Raw genomic sequence first — 21,190 nt, 5'->3', positions numbered from 1 at the left:
TCGGTACGCATCTCCTATCCCATCCAAATAACAAAATAGTTCTGAGCAACGCCCTGGAGCCTTCTCCCCGATTACACTAGCTAGAATGCAGAAGGCCCTCAACCAATTCCCAAAGGTCTTAGGTATCTTGCGATACCTCCGCCTTTTTTCTTCCTCCTCCTTTTTGGCATCCTTCTTATCCTCCTCCTTCAAGTCTAAGAACTCCTCTAGGGGAAGGAGGGAAAATATCTCCACAAACTCACCTTTCCATATCTTCTCTTTCACTTCCACTTTCAAATGACATCCGAGGGGGCCCGCGAAGGACACGTGCACATTCTGCCGCGCCGCATCCGGGACATCACCCACCACACGCTCCTCGCCCCCTCCTTCCAACCCAGACAACTCAGACCCCGCTCCTGACTCACCTCCGCCGGGCGCGGACAACCGTGTCCCCCCGAGCCCCGCCGCCATGTCCCGACTACTCTCTCGCGCCCACACCTTCCCGAATTGCGCAGGCGACCCCTCCGTCCCAGACCAAGAATCTAAAAATGTTCTTAAATCATTTAACAACTGTCCTGGGTGTCGTGTGTGTGGGAACTCACCACTCGAACCTCTGGCCGCAGCTGGCTGCAGAGGCGCCGTCCTTCCGTCCACCTTTTCAGGCACCGGAGAATCCCGTTGTCGCCGACTCCCATCCGCCTGGACTCGCCTCGAGACCGTAGGGGTATTGCTCCGAGACCTGTAGGGAGAAGGAAATCTGGGTAGTCTGTCTTGAACCGTCCTCACCCGCCTTTCCTCCCTACGTTCCTCCCAATCCTCCTTAGCAACGCTTCGTCTCGCAGGGCGACTGCCCTCACGAGGTGGTCCCCTCCACCGATCACTGAGCCTCCCTCCAGGTGAACCTGATCTTCTCCGCTGACTCCTCCTCCCGCTATCCCTGGAATCATGCCGCCTGCAACAGGATCCTGCTACGCTGCACCTGCTCCGCGCAGGTGATCTTTCCCTGCTCCCTGAACTCCTTGTTCTGCTCCTCGAGACGCTGCGCCTGACGCCAGAGAAGCGTCGTTCTGCTCTCCACCCGCTCCCTGCGGCCTCCATGTCATGAAGCTGACCCTGAGAGCGGCCAGATGGGCCCTCTCGCCTACCGCTGACATCCTGAACTAACATAACAGGAGAAGCACCCTGCCCCCCAACTGTCAGTGCCGAGCCTGGCCTCTCCTCGGCCGTCTGCCCCAAGCCAGATTCAGCATCACTATCCTGGCAGACTGCCGTGCGCCCAGACCCACTCGCTTCCTGTGAGGTCCCCTTGTCCCTGCATCTGTCTCCTTGCCCTGCCTCAGCCTGAGACGTCCCTGCCATGACTCCGCTGTCCTGGCTTCCCCCCAAGGCCTGAGGGGCCGTCATATATCCGCCATCACCATCACTCCCCTGCCCTCCAGCACTCGCACTAGTGGCTGACTCACCGGGACGTGTCTGCTTCGTGCCGCCGCTCACATGACCCCCAGCCAGCCTGGCCTCCGTCCCGGCCGTCTTCAGAGATCCCCCCGGACCGTTCCTCCTGCCAGCCGCGGAACCGCGTGGCTTGGATCCTTCCGCCACCGTGCGCTGTACGGCCGTCCTCGCCAGGCCGCTGCCGCGCCCACCGGAGCGAGCCGTGCGCCTGCCTGGCTCCGTTGACCGGGCCTCACCCGGACCGTCGGTCCCCCCACATCCCGCCGAAGGGCTCCTCCGCCGCGCTGCGGGCCCAGCGCCCGGGCTCAAACGCTGAGGTGGTCTCGTCCTCCTCGCCGGTCGACGGGCCGGTACCGCAGGAGCAGGCCCGGCAGTCCCCAACTGCTGATGAAGCCAGTCCAGTCCTCTGTCCTTCACAGCTGCCCGAACACCGTCCAGGATCTCATCGAGCGACGCCATAATCCTGCAGAAACGACAAAGAAAAAGAACCTCGCCGACCTGACACAATTTACAGGTAAGAGAGGCTCTGATTAAAATGGCCCCTATTCTAAAATGGCTGCTCTTTATACTCCCTGTCTCCGCCCCCAAGCACCATTAAACTAATCCAACCCCCAAACACTAGCACCTGCCCACTCCCTGGCTCTGTCAAGGCCCACTCCTCTTACTGCGTTGTTCCATGGGCTTCAAGAGGCAGCAATTGTCCAGAACACCTGCCTTGCAAAGACTTTTCATTGAGCTGCATTAGGAAGTCTGTGATTGGACAGATGCAGAAAGTCTGGGCAGGGTTAGAAGGGGATAGTTGCAAAGGCTGCAGACAAGAAATATATCCACCAGGGAAAAAATGCATAATTAAATGCATGCATGCTTTTATTGGGAGTATGTCTACTAAACAGTGTTTTTATTATTATTATTATTATTATTATTATTGTATTTATTTATTAATTTGGCAGTGGAGTGTCCTTTTAAACATGAAACTTGGTTGCAAACCTTTTTGAGACAATGACAACATCAAAGATCAATAGTCTGAGATTTACATAACATGTATTGTCCTTTTAAAACCATTAAGTCAAGCATGTCAAACTCGCGGCCCACAATGAATATATTTGCGGCCCGGCGAGCCGTGAGTTTCACATGATTACTAAGGCAGAGTAGGCACCTGTTCTTCTTACATTGCAGGTGCCTACTCTGCTCAAATTTAGCCGGTACCAGCCAGAGGAGAGATCGCTGGCGGCAGCAAGGGAGCTCAGTATTCCTGCTCCTCAGTGCTCCCTCACGCGTGCCCTCTGTAGTGATGTCGGGTGCTGGAATATGATGTAATTCTGGCACCCGGCATCACTAAACTGCGCACGTGAGGGAGCAGTGAGGAGCAGGAAGACTGAGCTCCCAAGAGAAGAGGTCCCACACCAGATCCCAAAGGTAGGTAGCAATAAATCAAATGATGTTACTGTAGGCAAGAATGTGGAAATGTGTGTGTGTGTGTGTGTGTGTGCCTGTCAGTGAGTGTGTCTATCAGTGTGTGTGTGTATGTCAGAGAGTGTGTTTGTGTCTGTCTGTCAGAGTGTGTGTGTGTGTGTGTGTCAGAGTGTGTCTGTCAGAAAGTGTGTGTGTGTCTGTCAGAGAGAGTGTGTGTGTGTGTGTGTCTGCGTGTGTGTTTGTCAGAGAATGTGTGTGTATGTGTCAGAGTGTGTGTGTGTGTGTGTGTGTGTGTGTGTGTCTGTCTGTCTGTCAGAGAGAGAGAGTGTGTGTGTGTGTGTGTGTGTGAGTCTGTCAGAGTGTTTGTGTGTCTATCAGAGAGTGTGTGTGTGTGTGTCTAATATTGTTTTTGTGGGTTTTTTTAAACGATGGTCAGGATTTAGCAGAGGGGTGTGCTGGGATTTAGCAGAGGGGGGGCGGGGGACTGAGATTTAGTATAGGGGGGAATGGGATTTAGTTCAGAGGAGGGGGATAGGGTTTTAGTATAGGGGGGACTGGGAATTATTACAGAGGGGGGACTGGGATTTAGCACAGGGGTGGGGACTGGGGTTTGGTAGAGGTGGTTGCTGATTTTTTATTTATACTGTACTTTTCGAAACAAACCTACGTTTCTATGAAAATTTTAGTTTTTTGGGGGGGTTTTGCGGCCCACATAAACGTAAACCTTGTGTATGTGGCCTGTGCTAGCCTTTGAGTTTGACATGCTTGCATGAAGTCATTAATCATATAGCCAATTTTTATTTTTTAAACATATTGTGGTAAACAAATGTACTATTGTTGTGTAAATGCAAATTACTTGCTGTTCCCATCTCATTCTCAATAAAAAATTTAAAAAAAAAATGCTATTTAAACAAAAAAAATTAAATCATTGCTAAATTAACAATGAGATATTCACTAAAGTGTGAATTGTTGGCAAATCAGAATGAATTTCATTATTTCATTCAATCCGAACTGGAAGCCTAGATGAAATATTACACTATTTCCAATTCAGCTATTTTAATCTAAATATTTGACATTAACTTTGAATTTACTTACACGGTTATTAACTAAAGTGAGGATTCAACGTCAATTTCAAATTTAATACCAAACTGGAAACATTCATTAAGTCAACTACTCCTTCAGTTCAACTGCGTTGGCCAAATATTTGAAATTCACTTTGATTTTACTTTCTGGGTTGTTTACTAAATGTATTGTAAGCTTGTTTGGGCAGGGCCCTATTCACCTACTGCTCCTGTATGTCATAAATGTTTTGTTAGATTAAATGTGTGTCTTGTTTACCTTTTATACTGTGCTACGGAATATGTTGGCGCTATAAAAATAATTGTAATTGTGAGAATTCAAAGTGAATTCAAAACGAATTTTAAATGTAAGGCAACAGTAGTTAAAATGGAAAAAAAACGTTGGCTATGCTTCCAATACCACCTTTTTAGCCTTTAAGGAGCACTATAGAGTGAGGAACACACAGCTGTATTACTGACCCTATAGTGTTAAAACCACCATCTATCCCCCGCCCTGAACCCCCTTGCCTCCCTAAATATAGTAAAATCTTTCTTGTATTCAAGTCTGCAGCTGCTGCCTCTGCCCCTGGCCTGCCTGCATGCCTGACATCATCAGAAGTGATTCTGTGAGCCAATCACAATGCTTCCCCATTGGATTGGCTGAGACGATCAATGAGGCAGATCAGGGGCAGAGCCAGCATGAGTCAAACACAGCCCTGGCCAATCAGCATCTCCTCATAGAAATTAATTGAAACAATGCATCTCTATGAGAAAAGTTCAGTGTCTCCATGCAGAGGGTGGAGACACTGAATGGCAGTGCTGCTCACTGTGCATCACTGACCCAGGCAACGGCTTTAGCAACCATCTGAGGAGTGGCCAGTGAAATTATCACTAGACTGTAATGTAAACCCTGCATTTTCTCTGAAAATACAGTATTTACTGTAAAATGTCTGAAGGGGATGATTCTACCCACCAGAACAAATACAATAAGTTGTAGTTGCTCTGGTTACTATAATGTCCCTTTAAATGTAAAATGTACATTGAATTCTCACTTTACTGAATAATCCTGTTTAAATTCTCACTTTACTGAATAACCCTTTAGAATTTCATTCAGTTAGTGTTTAGGATATTTTTAACTGTTACAAATTCTAATCTACCACCACTATGTCTCACACAAACATTTTTCCTTTACTTTCTATTTATTTTAATGTACACTATCTTCTATTTCATTTTATTTGACAGATATATGAAATGAAGATGGGAAATGAATGCACTGCCTTGGAAATTGACAATCAGAGGATAAATCTGACTGTTCTCAAATCAAGGTTTATTTTAATTGTATTGTGTTATAATATTGATGATGTTCTAGCTCCATAGTTTATTGCCAGTTTCATTTCAGTCTACAAGTGTTTGAGACATATAGTATTTCCTGTGATGCTGAATAGCTAAGCATCATGGAAAATGATGTGGGTATTAAAAGTACAATGTTACAAAATGATATTTCATTAGTACATCAACCCAACTATCCTGTACAGAATGGATAAGACGACAACTTGAACTATCCTATTCAGAATATATAACACTACAACCCCAACTATTCTATACAGAATGAATAAGACACAAACCCCAACTATCCTGTACAGAATAGATAAGACACAAACCCCAACTATCCTGTACAGAATGGATAAGACAGCAACTCTAACTAGTCAGAATGTATAAATGTCACGCCGCTAGTGTGGTCCAGCACGCAGAACTATGTAACATCTACATAGACAGAACAGAAAAGGATAGAACGTAAACCGGTCCATAGAATGGCCGGACTAATACGTTAAAGACAGAGAATAGTCAAGGGATAGCCATGACCAAGGAAGCCAGAAATTCACAATATCGTTAAACAAGCCAAGTCAGGGAAACCAGAAATCAGAATAGTCAGGACTAGCCAAGGTCAAAATACCAGAAATATCAAAGGCAGGACAGGAAAACGTGCTCTCGGGAACCAGGAACGGAAACCATGACAAGGCAATGAACTAGGAAACTCCAGGGATTTAAATATCCCTCCTTCGACTGTGATTGGTCAGAGGGTGATCTCTGACCCCAGAACGTGCATGTGCATCGACGTACGTTTGTGTGAGCTATATATGGCTGCAACCGCATGGTCGGCGCCATCTTGAATCCGGGCAGGTGGCTGGGAGAACCTGGAGGAGCGGCTCCCGGGGGCCGTGACAATAAGACAACAACCCCAATTATCCTGTACAGAATGGATAAGACAAAAACCCCAACTATCCTGTACAGAATGGATAAGACAACAATAACAGCTATCCTGTACAGATTAGATAAGACAACAACCCAAACTATCCTGTACAGAATGGATAAGAAGACACACCAACTATCCTGTACAGAATGGATAAGCTTCCAATGGGTCTCTGCTGGAGAAACCATGGTATGAAATACTCCTTACTTCAGAGGTACATAAACCAAATAACCTGTCTCTGAATTCCGTAAAACCTGGGACCTATGGAAGTGTATGCTTACTCAGCCATTTTTTTGTTTGTTTTTTGGAGGGGGTATTTTATTTATTTTTTGCAATAACATCCCTTTCCTGTACCATGCTCTTAAAACAAAAACAACAACAAAATCCTAAAATAAACCACAGAAGGTTTTGTAAAGATTGCTTATTTAGCATGCTAGTGGTGCTAACTGTCTCTAATGGTGATCTGTACAACTAAAGCATGTGTCTATATTTTGTTGTTCTAAACAAAATCATCAGCTGTTCTTATTCCAAAACTTACTTTATGTAGATGTTTTATGTTTTGTATTTTTTTATTTTTATTTTGACATGTTTTTATACATCACGCACTGTACCCCAGACTTATATTTTCAACTCTCTCACTTTCTCCAGCAGTCTTTTTATTCCATTTGTCTTGCACTCGTATTTTTATTTTGATTCTCTCTTCTGCTGATCCCTGACCTCTACACTAGTTCATTCGTTCCCCTCTCTTCAACACTCTTTTTTTTTCTTGTGTCTCTACACCACTCCTTCCGATGTTTCTCGGTCAGTCACCTTTCCTCTGTCTCACTTCTAGTGACAACGACCAAGGACAATCACTTAAATTGATTATAACAACCTCATAAGAGACCACATTCAGGTGATTTCATCCAATTGAAATCACAATATTATTATTTTTTTTTAAAAAAGAAAAGAAAAGAAAAACAAAACAGAATATAGTGCAACTCATAGCAAATTTTCAAATAGCTAATTGGTTGTTCAAAAAAGAAAAGACAGTTACCCTTAAAGTTAATCTAGCATATCAAATATTAAATATATTACATTGTGTTCCTGTATTGGTGTTATATTGACATTACAAACATTCAATTTCATTAAAAATCATTTGACTTGTCTTTTTATACAGATGTCTGGCAGTGCATTGAGATTCTGAGGCATGCCCTTCAAGCATTAATGGTTTTATATATTTTCTATTTGATGTTTATCTTTAGGCTTAGAGAAGAAATCCATTTCCAAAAACAACGTGCAATGAAAAACAAATTTTTAGAAACAATGGCAATTGAATGGCGGGATGATATTACAGAATTACAGTTTATTATAAAGGATAAGGAGGAAGAAAAGAGAGATTTAACATTAAGTCATGAGCAGGTTTGTTCACATCCCACAATTCTTTTTCAAATGTCATTCTATAAAAATACCTGTGAATTAGCATAACGTGCAAATATTTCATAACACATATATAGTGTGCCAAGGTAATACATTAATTATGTAATTATGGGTTTCCTTTAATATTCGCAAAATGTATGTCACATGTTAGACGCACAAATGTCAGGACTAGCCAAAGACAGTTTGCCCACCTTTGTCCAAGAGAATAAAACGGTGGCAAAACTCACCCAACCCCATGTCCTGAAGCCATGCCCACGCACATGCATGCATACATACATATCTAGACACGCTCATATACCCGAGTAGCCACACACATATACATCCTTAATAATTAGTGTTAACAGAAAAACATAGCTACAAAACTAGCCACTCACACTACCCCCACACACACATAGCTAACTAGCAATACAAACACACATATGCAGAGACACACTTACACACATCATTTTAACTACACAAATACCTCACTAGCTAAATGCACCAACCTAATTAACAACACTCCCATAAAGACACGCACTCACACACATACATAGGTGATCACTCAATCACATCTAAATTAAATGCTCTTATACTTAATTGGCAAAACATACACCAACAGAAACACATGTTCATACAAACATACAGTGAGAGAAAAAAGTATTTGATCGACTGCTGATTTTAAACGTTTGCCCACTGACAAAGAAATGATCTGTCTATAATTTTAATGGTAGGTGTATTTTAACAGTGAGAGACTGAATAACAAAAAAAAACAAAAAAAATCCAAAGTTTTGCATGTCAATGAGTGAAATAAGTATTCAATGCCGTGGCTGAGGGAGGAGGTTCTCACCCAAGATTTGACAGTACACAGCCCCGTCTATCGTCCCTTTAATGCGGTGCAGTTGTCCTGTCCCCTTATCAGAAAAACACCCCCAAAGCATAATGTTTCCACCTATGTTTGACGGTGGGGATGGTGTTCTTGGGGTCATAGGCAGTGTTCCTCCTCCTACAAACACGGCGAGTTGAGTTGATGGTTAAGAGCTTGATTTTGGTCTCATCTGACAACAACACATTCACCCAGTTCTCCTCTGAATTATTTAGATGTTTTTTGCAAACTTCAGACAGGCCTATACATGTGCTTTTTTGAGCAGGGGGACCTTGCGGGCGCTCCAGGATTTCAGTCTTTCATGGCTTAGTATGTTACCAATTGTTTTCTTGGTGACTATGGTCCCAGCTACCTTGAGATCATTAACAAGATCCTCCAGTGCAATTCTGGGTTGTTCCTATGATCATTGAAACTCCACAAAGTGAGATCTTGCATGGAGCACCAGACCGAGGGAGACTGACAGTTATTTTGTGTTTCTTCCATTTGCGAATAATCGCACCAACTGTTGTCACCTTCTCACCAAGCTGCTTGGAGATGTAGTCCATTCCAGCCTTGTGTAGGTCTACAATCTTGTCCCTGACATCCTTGGGCAGCTCTTTGGTCTTGGCCATGGTGGAGAGTTTGGAATCTGATTGACTGCTTCTGTGGACAGGTGTCTTTTATACAGGTAACGAGCTGAGATTAGAAGCAATCCCTTTAAGAGAGTGCTCCTAATCTCAGTGCCTTACCTGTATAAAAGACACCTGGGAGCCAGAAATCTTGCTGATTAATAGGGAATCAAATATGTATTTCACTCATTGACAGGCAAATCAATTTATAACTTTTTTGACATGCGTTTTTCTGGATTTCTTTTTGGTTATTCTGTCTCTCACTGTTAAAATACACCTACCATTAAAATGATAGACTGATCATTTCTTTGTCAGTAGGCAAACGTTCAAAATCAGCAGGGGATCAAATACTTTTATCCCTCATTTTATATATATTCACTCAAATATACAAAGTCATATAACCACACATAGAAAGACATATGACTCAACTATGTACCCTGCTGCTCAGCGTTCTCTATGGTGTTGGAGATCACTAAAGGTCTCTGAAGGCTGGGCATTCAGTTAAAGTGCGGCCAGACACAAAGTGACTGTTACTCTGCTGTATAGGAGAAAGGGCCAGGGGACAACTAACTGAGCGAATGAGAGGGCAGGGAAAACTGTCAGCTGTCTAGATTGAAAAAATACCAGTTTTTCCATCACCTTTTAATTCCACCTGAATCCATTGGACCCATTGGGACTGCTTAAGAGTTAGCCTTGACCAAGGTAAGTTATCCTTGTTAAAAAGACCAAGTATGCCATATTCACAATGTTAGTGTCAAAATAAACAGAGTAAAATTGCAAATTGTTGAAAAATTGCTGAAAACTCTGTCCAGTACGAAATGGGCTTGGCCGACATCAGCCATCCGGGGAAGAATGTTACAGGAACCAATCAGAAGTAGTAAGGAAATCGGGGGGAAACAGCAACCAATTAAAATGCTACTTGCAATTTATGTATGTCTACTGTGTAAGACGTCATTAGAATCTGGTTCTGTGCTCGGCACATCCTAATCAACTGCTCTACGTCCATAATTTTAAATTTGCTATCTTCAAGTTACTCAAACAAACAATATGTATGCTAATGGAAATGTATAATGGAATGTAGTTCTCATAGGCTCCCACAGTTCAAAAGAGATTTTACAAAACTTTTTTAGTCTTAATTATATGTTTATGGTGTTATTGAGGAGCATTTGCCTCAGGAAACCTGTTTGTGATAGACAAGTCACAACAAACCCTCAGAGAATGACTAACCATTTAGCATAGGATCTGTGCCCATTCTCTACTCTATCTTCCAAGATAACAAAATAAATCATTTAGTACACATACAGCGGAGGAGACACAACATGACACAAGTACATGTGTCTTTCCACATACTGTATGCTTGTGGTTGTACCAACAACTTCATGATTCCAAACAAAACTGCATAAATAAAAAAAAATATGTATAAACAAAACACTTACATAGATAACAGTTTTAAAATTACCTTTTCCGAGTAGAACTGCTCATATAAAAAATATAACCAAACCACTTATTTAGATAACTTTATTACGGGACAGATGATGGATTCAAGTTGTGAGCCAGTCTAATTTATTGAACTTGCCCAATACGTTGCAATCTGCTGTGTTTTGCAAGCCCTGTGGACCTGCAATCATAGTTTGATCAAAGTGATAAATGCTGATATAGAAAAAAAAACTCTGTAATAGAACTGAAACAAAAATCTCCAACTCTGAATATTATCTATATTGGCCTAAAATGTCGTTTGTTTGTCAATTTTTCACAATTCCCTGTTTAATGAATACATCGCCTTCTCTTCTCCTCAGACCTGTCTCAATTTCCTGCTCTCGATCTAATTTTTATTTTACTTTCTCCAAACACTTTAGCTGCCTCCTGTAATCTTTGTCTCTCTTACTTTTCGCCCTGCACTCTTTTTCTTGTCCATTGCCCCCTGTCCATTCCCACTCCTATCACTTTCATGTCTTTTTTTTTTTTCTTTTTTTTCTTTTTTTTTCTGTCTAACTACCTCTCTTGCCTTCCCCTCTCTCCACTTTCACTGCAGGCAGTGGAGTCTGTGCAGCAGTTAATACATCCTATCGATGATATTCAGATTGCCACGGTGGAGGATGGGAGCAGGATGGAACTCTCCCAGCTGCTCAATGAAATCAGAACGTACTATGAGACTCTCATCAGCACCAGTCAGATACACAGCAACGATCTTTCAACCAGGACCCAGGTAATCTTTTTTTTACATAGTAATACACCTTCCAGTAAAAGGGATGCAGAGTCATCCTGTATCTGACTCAGCACCTCTTGCGGTCCTGCCTGCATCTCGTTCAGTGCTTGAGATCCTTAGGAGGGAGTGTCACTTGCACTGCAGATAATATGAAACTAAAACATAAAATGCTAAAAAATATATAACTGCGTTTACCCAGAATGCCCTGCAACAGTGGGCATTTTATGATCAATAGAATGATTGCACTTTTATGTATATATCGTTGCCAAGGCCTTAATGTTAATTGCTTGACATTGCTGGGAAAGAGAGAGAGAGAGGCCTTTTAATTAACTCAATATTGGTTCTGTTCAGAAAGCAGACTGTGTGACGGCGGATTTCAAACACACAAACTAATACTTTTCTGATTTTCTGTTTGTGAAAGCCCTGCTTTTATATTATTTAAAATATGTGTGTATATCTGCAGTTCTCTGTCATTTGGGTTTAATATGTAATTACTATTATAATTTCCCGAAAATATTTGATTATTTTAATGGCTAATTCAGCATGATTAGCACCTACCACCTCTGCTGGTTGGTGTTCCCTGTATTTACATCTGTTCCTACAAAGTATGACATCATTGTACTTCTCTTGTTACCTTCTGCTTTATGTTACATACTTCTCTCTACGTCATTTCCCTGAGACTATGACACGCTAAGCTTTATTGGGGCTTCAGGGGACCCCTTGTTTTTAACCTCTTATCACCTGCACATGTGGTTAAGGAATAGAGACGTCTAATATGTATTTATTTGTATTAAGGCTATTTTTGACTATAGTTTGTGTGTTCAGTGGTAAAAAAAAACTTAATTCAAAAATGTATATATCCTTTTTATTTTTATATTTTTTATTTTTTTATATACAAAACTAGTAAATATTAATATATATATATATAATATAACTTGCCCCTATTTGGGACGGATTCAGGGCTTAAGACCCAGGGCTAATAAAAGTCAATTAATGAAGAAACAAATGGAAAAACATTCTGAGTTTGATTTATTGAATTCTGATTATATATTTTTTTAAATGTACATTTTTATCAATTACTTGTTTAGTGACTTATTTAGCTATATTAGCATCTACCATCTCTGCTGTTCGGTATTCCATGTATTCACATCTTCATCTACAAAGGATTACATGAATGAATTTCTGTTTGTTTTTAATGCAAACAATATTTGGTAACTAGTATGTAGACCCCATTATATTTAGTGCTTTTGTATCCTTAGCCTATACAACGTATAGGATTCGAGATATTCACAAAGCACCAGTTTTGCAAAAATTTGAGACCAAATGCATGAAGTAGGATGTACGTTCTTAAATTATCGCTCACATGCTTTTTGCAAGTGGCATTCAGAGCCTGAATTGCAAAATCAGGACACTGTCACGTAGTGTGAGTGGTGTGAAGAATGTCTAGATTTTTGCTCTCTGAATAGCCCACGAATGCAGCCAGATGGCTTTGCCCCATTCGATAAGGGGCCATTTGGACTTTAGTAAATAAAAATAACCCAAATTTTTGCAAAATCTTCAGAATACAATAAAAAGCAAAAAGGTGCAAAGACACTAAGGAAAAAAACAAAAAACTAATTGGATGGTATTAGTAGATACTTCAAAGGTTCAATCTTAATATCAACCATGCCATAGTCATCCGTAACGCATGTGGATAAAACAGAAGAAGGACATAGTGCAGAATATTTCAACATTTTTAACTTTAACACAATACTACAGACTCTAAAAACACTCAAGCATTTAAACCATGCACTGGCATAGTTGTCTTCTCAACCGACCATCGATTTGTACAAATCTGGACTTTGCTTTTTTAAATGCATCAATTGCGAATACAATACAGTCAAATAAGTAAAACTATATAAAAACAAATAATTGCACAATCGCTCTGCACTGTGTCTGTATTGCAGACTTCTTCAGGGAATATGTATGTAACGCTTTTGTTTTACTGCGTTATCTCACTTTGGGATTTATCTACTTTTTTTTTTTTTTTTTGAATGGTTTTATCAATATCCAAAGACATGAAGAATCTTTGCAGTGGTTTACACTTGGTGCTGAAAATATAACTGAGCTGCAGAATCTTTGTTTAATTATCTACCAATCGAGTATAAGTACTTAAAAGGACACTATAGGCACCAAGACCACTTCAGCTCATTGAGGTGGTCTGGGTGCAGTGTCCCAGGTCCCTTAACCCTGCTAAGGGTAATTATTAAAGTATTTGATGACCCGGAAGTGGAGTTGAGTCCAGCAGGTATTTATTGTAGTTTATTAGGCAACTTTTAGAAAAAAAATTCGAACTTTTGGACCACAATTCCAACGGAGAGGATTATGCAATGCTTTCCTATGAGGGAAGTACTAATGAGAGTGCGAGTGTGGCAAGTGCTGCACATGCGCATTAGGTCCCACCTCCCCACGTCGGCAGGGTATGAGCGCAGGCTGAGCCTGAGCCAGCGCAGAGGAACTTTAGTGCAGGAAACAGGTAAGTGGCAGAAGTGGTGGTGGTATAGGGCCGTGAGGGAGGGGGGCACTATAGGGAGCTATAGTGACAGGAAACTAAACAACAACTTTGTTATCCTGGAAATATAGTTTCCCTTTAAGCAATCTGATTACATTTGTACCTCTCAGGGATACGAGGCAATTCTCTGGATTAACCCTAGAGAACTAAAGAGTGACCATTGTATCGACACCAAATTATGTAAAATTATATAGGCATTCTTCATCTTCACAGTGAACGGGACATTTATTCATTCGCAAAAAGATGTTCACTAAGAGGCGGGTTATTCACAAAAGTGCGCATTGCTAGGAATTCATACAAGCTTAACATGAATTTCAAAGGCTAGGCCGAAATACCTGGACATCAACCACAGGTGGCTTGGAGAATTTATCCAATTCTGCTATTATGTCTTAAAAATAGAAAATCACTTTGAATTCCCAATAATTTATACATCAGTGAATAACCCTGCTAGACATGATATTGTTATTTAAATTTTTTATCAAAATGGCGAGAAAGAAATGGTAATTATGGCCAAGGTTAAGGGGACGTAACATTAGAGTTAAGTCCCCTAAAGGCGGTTCACCCAATTAACTGTAAAATATTGTCCCTAAACCAATCCCTAACCTTGAACAATTCTAGCTGTAAATACACCTAATACAGCTTTAATAATGCACTTAGAAATATGGGTCATAGTTATACACATTGCTCCATTACAACACTGGGCTTGTAAACTGTAATTAAGATTATCATTCTAAACAGGGCTATTATGGTATTGTGCTCTTTTCAATGCAGAAAAATATAGTGTTGCTATGACACTGCTTTTTAAAAGTAGACATTTTTATGTTGATAGATTCACTTGCCAAAGTAACTGAGGTAGCTTACAACATGTGTAAACTAAATGGAAACCGTGAAATCAAATAGATGGTGAAGGGTTAAAATGAAGGGTTATTTTCAGCTCTCCATGGGTCTTCAGGCGCTGGGCCCGCCCCGATCCGCCTCTTTGGCTGACATAATCAGAATTTATGATATCAGGCAATCCCACAGCGAAAGCAATGGATTGGCTGAGATCATCAAGGAGGCGGGGTCGGCCAAACTCCGCACTCGTCTATCAGTATCTCCTCTATGAGGAAAGTTTAGTTTCTCCATGCAGGGGGTGGAGACACTGAATTGCAGTCACACTGTACAGCACTACCCCAGGAAGCACCTCTAGTAGCCATCTTAAGAGTGGCCACAGGAGGTATGCAAACACTGCATTTTCTCTAAAAAGACAGTGTTTACAGCAAAAAGCCTGCAGGGACGGACTATACTCACCAGAGAAAATACAATAAGCTGTGTGACTCCACACAGTTTTGCAAAGGAGAGAGACAAAGGAACTAGATTGAATAAGTGCAGTAAATCTTCAAAAACTTATAATTTAAGCTTGGATGACTTCTCACAGGCGTTCTTTCAGAGAGTTTCTCTCTCAAATTGACCATTTATGAGAAATTCAAGTGGTCTGAGCAGCTGCAGTTCACCTTTTACACCAGCAGAGATCAGTGTATTTGGGTCTTCAAGGAATAAAGGTCAATGAAATAATCATGCATCTTCTAAAATGCAATCTTGGTTTACTTGTCGTTACATCTGAATTAAAAGACCATCAATATTATACTATTATTGTGCTTTTAAAATACTATAAACTGTTTTTATTCTGTTTTTTTTTTTTGCATTCATAGTAAGTGCTAGAAAGAAAACAGTACATTATAGCTCGGGAATAGAAATAACTTAGTCCACTGCTTGTATAACGGACCGTCTTCCCAACCTGAATATATTTGCGTATTATTTTAATTGATTTGAGTAAAAAAGTCAAGGTTCTCTCTAGCACAGAAGAGTCTTGGACAGGCATAGGAAGCCTTCGGCATGCCAGATGTTTTGGAAAACACCACCCATGATGCTTTGCTAGCATTATGGGTGTAAGAGAATTATGGGTAGTCCACAACATCTGGAGTGCTGAAGGTTGACCACCCCTGTCCTAGGACATTGCCCCAGATTCCAGTTTTATAAGTAATAAACTAATTATAATTCACACAATTCTACTTCAGTTGTAAGTGTTACTTTTCATTGGGTATTGCTATTGAGTCCTTGGTACGTTGGTGCTATGCCATCGATCAAATCTATCCTCATAAGGTTATTGATTCTCACTGTAGCCAATGCAACTGAATTAAAGGCACTGATGCAGAAAAAGGGTTTCTATATTAGGTAAGAATATCTTCTAGTTTTATTATCACCGCGTCGGTTTTCCATATAAATCAAAATGTCACTTCTAAGTCATTCTGGATGCACACTTATAGCCTCGCGTCTTTGTTCACGTAAAAAATTAAGAGGAATAAAGATGAATTTTTACCTTCACATTGGATGCGAGTTAGTATGAGCTCGGTTTATTTCATACTGTCTGAAGTCGCGTAATTGTATTATGACATACTAAAATAACGCAATTATGTATCAGTATTATCTATAACAGAATTGTGGTTCATATTTGACGCAACTTCAATATTTGATGCTAGATGCATGCGCGGGTGATGCAGAATTATGCTGTTGGGGCCTAATCCTATTTTAACTAAACTCATCCTTGATTTGGTCCCCCCTTTTGAGTTTCTGGACTCGTAAGTGCATTATTCTGTTGGTTTTGTGACCTTTTTGGTGTTCCTCTCCCATTTTCACCAAACTGTTTATTTCTGGTATCCCTGATCCAGTTTAGTTCCTGACCTGTTATTCTGGTACTCCTGATCCAACCTGTTTTTGACCTATTACTCTGATTCCCTTAAAGGGACACTATAGTCACCGAAACAACTTTAGCTTAATGAACCAGTTTTGGTGTACAGAGCATGCCTCTGCAGTCTCACTGCTCAATTCTCTGCCAATTAAATCACTTTGCTTATACAGCCCTACTCACATCTCCCTGCATGTGACTTACACAGCCTTCCTGTACAGAGTCATCTAATGTTTATACTTCCTTTATTGCAAATTCTGCTTAATTTGGAATTTCTTATCTCCTGCTTTATTAATAGCTTGCAAGAACCTACAGGAGTCTCCTGTGTGTGAGATTAAAGTTCAATTTACAGAGCAGGAGATAAAAACTTATAGACTAAGTTAACATCTGATTGAAAATGAAACCATTTTGTTTTCATGCAGGCTGTGTCAGTTACAGCCAGGGGAGGTGTGGCTAGGGCTGCATAAACAGAAACAACAGTGATTTAACTCCTAAATGGCAGATAATTGAGCTGTGAAACTTCAGGTGCATGATCTATACACCAAAACTACTTAATTAAGTTTAAGTTGTTTTGGTGACTATAGCGTTCCTTTAAGTCCATCTAAGGATTGGTAATACACCTATTCTATCTTTCGTATTGTACCTTTGTTAGGGTTTGACTTACATCTTTCGGAAGATCTTAATCTATCCCTGAAACCTTCTCAGGCATTATTGGGTCTGAATTGCACTCGTTATAAATTTATAATATAATTTACAGGAAGCATTAACAGTGTTGTCAATATTAAAAGGTGATTCATTAAGTCTATGAAACGGCAAGCGTACTTATAATGAATTTGTTACACTGCATGGTTTATTAATAATGTAGATATAAAAAGTGCTCTCTTCCTTCTTGCTTACAGATACCTGTCATTGTTAAAATAAATGTTTCTAACCGATTAAACCTGACAGTGTGTTTTTATTTAGCTAGAAGAGGAGGCCAGAAAGAAAATGGAGAAAGATGAAGAGGAACTCAGGGAAGCGCGAGCTAATCTCACCGAAGCAAGACGACAGTGGAAAAACCTCCAGGCAGAAATTGACTCTCTCCAAATGTTTGTGTGTATCTATAGAATGTGTGGGTTAACTGGGTGCCCAAATTGGTCTTGTAGATAACAGATCCAGCTTAAAGGGATTATATAGTGCCAGGAAAACAAAGTCGTTTTCCTGGCACTATAGAATCCTACAGAGCCCCCCCTACCTTGCACCCCCTCCCGCTGCGCTGTAGGGGTTAAAACCCCTTCAGTCAATTACCTGAATCCAGCACCGATGTCAGATCATGCTCTGCCCATGCTCCTCCCACGTGGCAATGGCCTCGCTCACATAAGGAATAATTTTTTTTGCAAGATATTAAAATTTAAAAAATAGATGATATGAAAAAATAAAAATAGCCATTTATTAAAATGTTTATCCAAAAATATTAAATAATTTAAATGACCACTATAGGCACCCAGACCACTTCAGCTCAATGAAGTGGTCTGGGTGCTAGGTCCCCCTAGTTTTAACCCTGCAGCTGAAAACATAGCAGTTTCAGAGAAACTGTTATCTTTACACTGCAGGGTTAATCCAGCCTCTAGTGGTTGTCTCCCTGACAGCCACTACAGGCCACTTCCGCGATTTACACGAAGTAAATTGCACTTATTTCACGCCGGACGTCCTCACGGAGTCCAGTGTCAAAAAAGATCCCCATAGGAAAGCATCGAGTAATGCATTCCTATGGGCGGGATTAAATGCGTGTGCCCCTGGCCGCGCATGCGCATTCGGCTCCACTCGGAAGCAGACATCGATGGAGGAGGAGAGGTCACCAGTGCTGAGGGAGCCCGGCGCTGGATTAAGGTAAGCAAGTAAATGGTTAATTAACCATTTATTCGCCATGGAACGGCGCCCTAGTCACCTAAACAGTGACTAGGGCTCTATAGCGCTAGGAATACATATTTGTATTCCTATATAGCACTAGGAATACATATTTGTATTCCTAAAGCTATAGTGTTTCTTTAAAACAGGTGTCAAACTCATATGTTCTAGAAGGCCAGATTCTCCAGTGAAATAAGGTATGGAGGGCCGAATGCATCAAATTTGTGTATACAAACAATTTATTACTTTCTTACAAGAAAAGGGTGTATTTGTGTGTAGTGATGGCATTTAAATGCAATTGTGTGTTTGCATGTACAGTTGCTATTTGAATGCAGGGGTGCATTTCTTTGTCGCGTTTGCATATGAATGCAGGGGTGTGTTTGTAGTAATGGCATTTAAATGGAATTTAAATCCAGGCCTGTGTTTGCTTGTTTGAATGCTGGGGTGTATTTATATGCAGTGTTGGAGTTTGAATGCTGGGGTGTATTTATATGCAGTGTTGGAGTTTGAATGCTGGGAGGTATGCACTGCCACACACAGATACACACAACGACACAGATATGAACACACAGACACTCATTTAGATACAGACAAAGGTACACATACAAACTGGCACATACAAACACACAGGTACATATACACACACACACAAATAAGAAGCGATTAACATTGTCTTAGCTATAGTTTTAAGTTCACTTCCTCCCAGCAGTTACACATAAAAACACACACTGTTATACATGCATACACAGTTCCAGATAAATATACACACACACTGTTACACATATACAAAATTCTAATACACACTTACAATTTATGTGGCTGGTTGCTCTTGCTACAGTAGTATGCTGGGCAATGTGATAGAGCAGATGTCAGTTTTTGCTGCCGCGCGATCTGAGTCCCACGCCACTTGCTCCATTCTGAGCCCAGACAGAGCAGCACGCCACCCCTTCCTCCTCCCTGGGGTTCATGGTGCTAGCCACCCATGCTGCCTCCTCTCCTGTTTCCCTGTGCCTTGTCTGAGAGCCAGGAAGAAATTAAGTTTAATCACAGCCTTTCAACACACGAACGCTCAGGGGAACAGGCAGCTTTGCCGCAGGTCGATTTCAGAGGCCGAATGTTTGACAGCCTTGATTTAAAAAAAATTATTCAAAAATGTTAAATAAAGGCCTAAGTGACATAAAGCTGATTTTATTTTTTTTAATAGGCAGCATAAATGTGGCATATGTTTGAAAGGGATAGTTCAGTGTGTGTTTCAGGAAGAGGGCTGTAACGTGTCCTCTACCATATTTAATGTCATTAATAATCCCTGAAAAAAGCACACTCAATGGACTTCTTAATAAGCTTGAGAACACTATTATTAAATACACAATCAACATTTCAGTCCCATCTGGACTTTCATCAGGATAATGACATAAATGTAATTATGTCAATAATGCCATCGTATTGATCTCTTAAAACTTGCATCTAGATCAGGGGTAGGCAACTTTCGGCACTCCAGATGTTGCGAACTACATCTCCCATAATGCTCTGGGGAGATGTAGGCAACAACATCAGAAGTGCTGAAGGTTGCCTACCCCTGATCTAGATAGTAACTATCTCTAGCTTGCTCCTACTCTCTATTGGTGACTGGTCAACTTAGTTCGTACAAAAAGGTTGCATGTATTTTATATAGCATCTTACAGTGCCTTAGTATCTTAGGACAGGGATAGGCAACCTTTGGCACTCCAGATGTCGTGGACTACATCCCCCATAATGCTCTTATACCTATAATGCGGGTAAAGCATCATGGGTGATGTAGTCCAAAACATCTGGAGTGCTGAAGGTTGCCTATTACTGTCATAGGAGCATAAACACCTCTGGAATAACCATCAAGAATTCTCATAGGGGCAAATTTGTGGCTTTATTTTTCAGAGCAATGTATGCAATGTATGCTTTGCTAATGTAGGAGAAACAATTATTGAATAAATTGTTACATTATTTTAAAGGAAAGGCAACTGAAACACACCCTGCACGCTACCGAACAGCAACACAAGAAGCAACTAGAGAGCTTGTCAGCTGTGATTGTGAATTTAGAGCACGAGTTACAGGAGGTGAGAGATGGGGTACGATCCCAGCTCCAAAAGCACAGGATACTCCTGAATACCAATATGCGGCTGGAACAAGAAATCTCTGCTTATAGGTGTCTGTTGGAAAAAGAGGAATCCAGGTAATTAATTTAGTGTAATTTTAATTCAGACTGCAAATAATGTTATGATTACATGAGTACTGATTCCAGAACTTTGACTGACACAGGATATTACGGTCAAAGAGTTCTTATAAATGATCTCTTTGACACAACAACTCTAGGAGACTCTCTCTGCTCCAGTAACAACCTTCAAAATACTTTGACAGGGTGAAAGGGACACTATAGTCACCAAAACAACTTTAGCTTAATGAAGCAGTTTTGGTGTATAGATCAAGCTCAATTCTCTGCCATTTAGGAGTTAAATCACTTTGTTTATGCAGCCCTAGTCACACCTCTTTGCATGTGACTTACACAGTCTTCATAAACACTTCCTGTAATGCTTCCTTTATTGCAAATTCCATTTTTAATTTAGATTTAATTTTTTTATCTCCTGCACTGTTAATAGCTTGCTAGACCATGCAGGAGCCTTGTATATATAATTACAGTTAAATTTACAAAGCAGGAGATAAAAGTTTTAAAGTAAGTAACATCAATTGAAAATGAAACGGTTTTTGTTTTCATGCAGCTTGTGCCAGTAACAGCCAGGGTGAGTGT

General features: G+C 40.8%; 1 protein-coding gene across 3 annotated transcripts in view; it reads left to right on the top strand.

Moving 5' to 3' along the window:
- The window catches only part of KRT222 (keratin 222), a 73,503-nt gene that overhangs the window by 32,250 nt on the left and 20,063 nt on the right, over positions 1-21,190 (top strand). For all 3 annotated transcript variants that reach the window (XM_063459192.1, XM_063459191.1, XM_063459190.1), the window contains exons 3-7: positions 5,145-5,227; positions 7,398-7,554; positions 11,075-11,248; positions 17,488-17,616; positions 20,397-20,617. In XM_063459192.1, the coding sequence (XP_063315262.1) occupies positions 5,145-5,227; positions 7,398-7,554; positions 11,075-11,248; positions 17,488-17,616; positions 20,397-20,617 (764 nt within the window). The remainder of the gene's footprint in view (positions 1-5,144; positions 5,228-7,397; positions 7,555-11,074; positions 11,249-17,487; positions 17,617-20,396; positions 20,618-21,190) is intronic.

Source organism: Pelobates fuscus, chromosome 6, assembly GCF_036172605.1.
Source record: "Pelobates fuscus isolate aPelFus1 chromosome 6, aPelFus1.pri, whole genome shotgun sequence".
Taxonomy (NCBI): domain Eukaryota; kingdom Metazoa; phylum Chordata; class Amphibia; order Anura; family Pelobatidae; genus Pelobates; species Pelobates fuscus.
The sequence above is the reverse complement of the archived record's forward strand: the minus strand, read 5'-3'. Positions and strand labels throughout refer to the sequence as shown.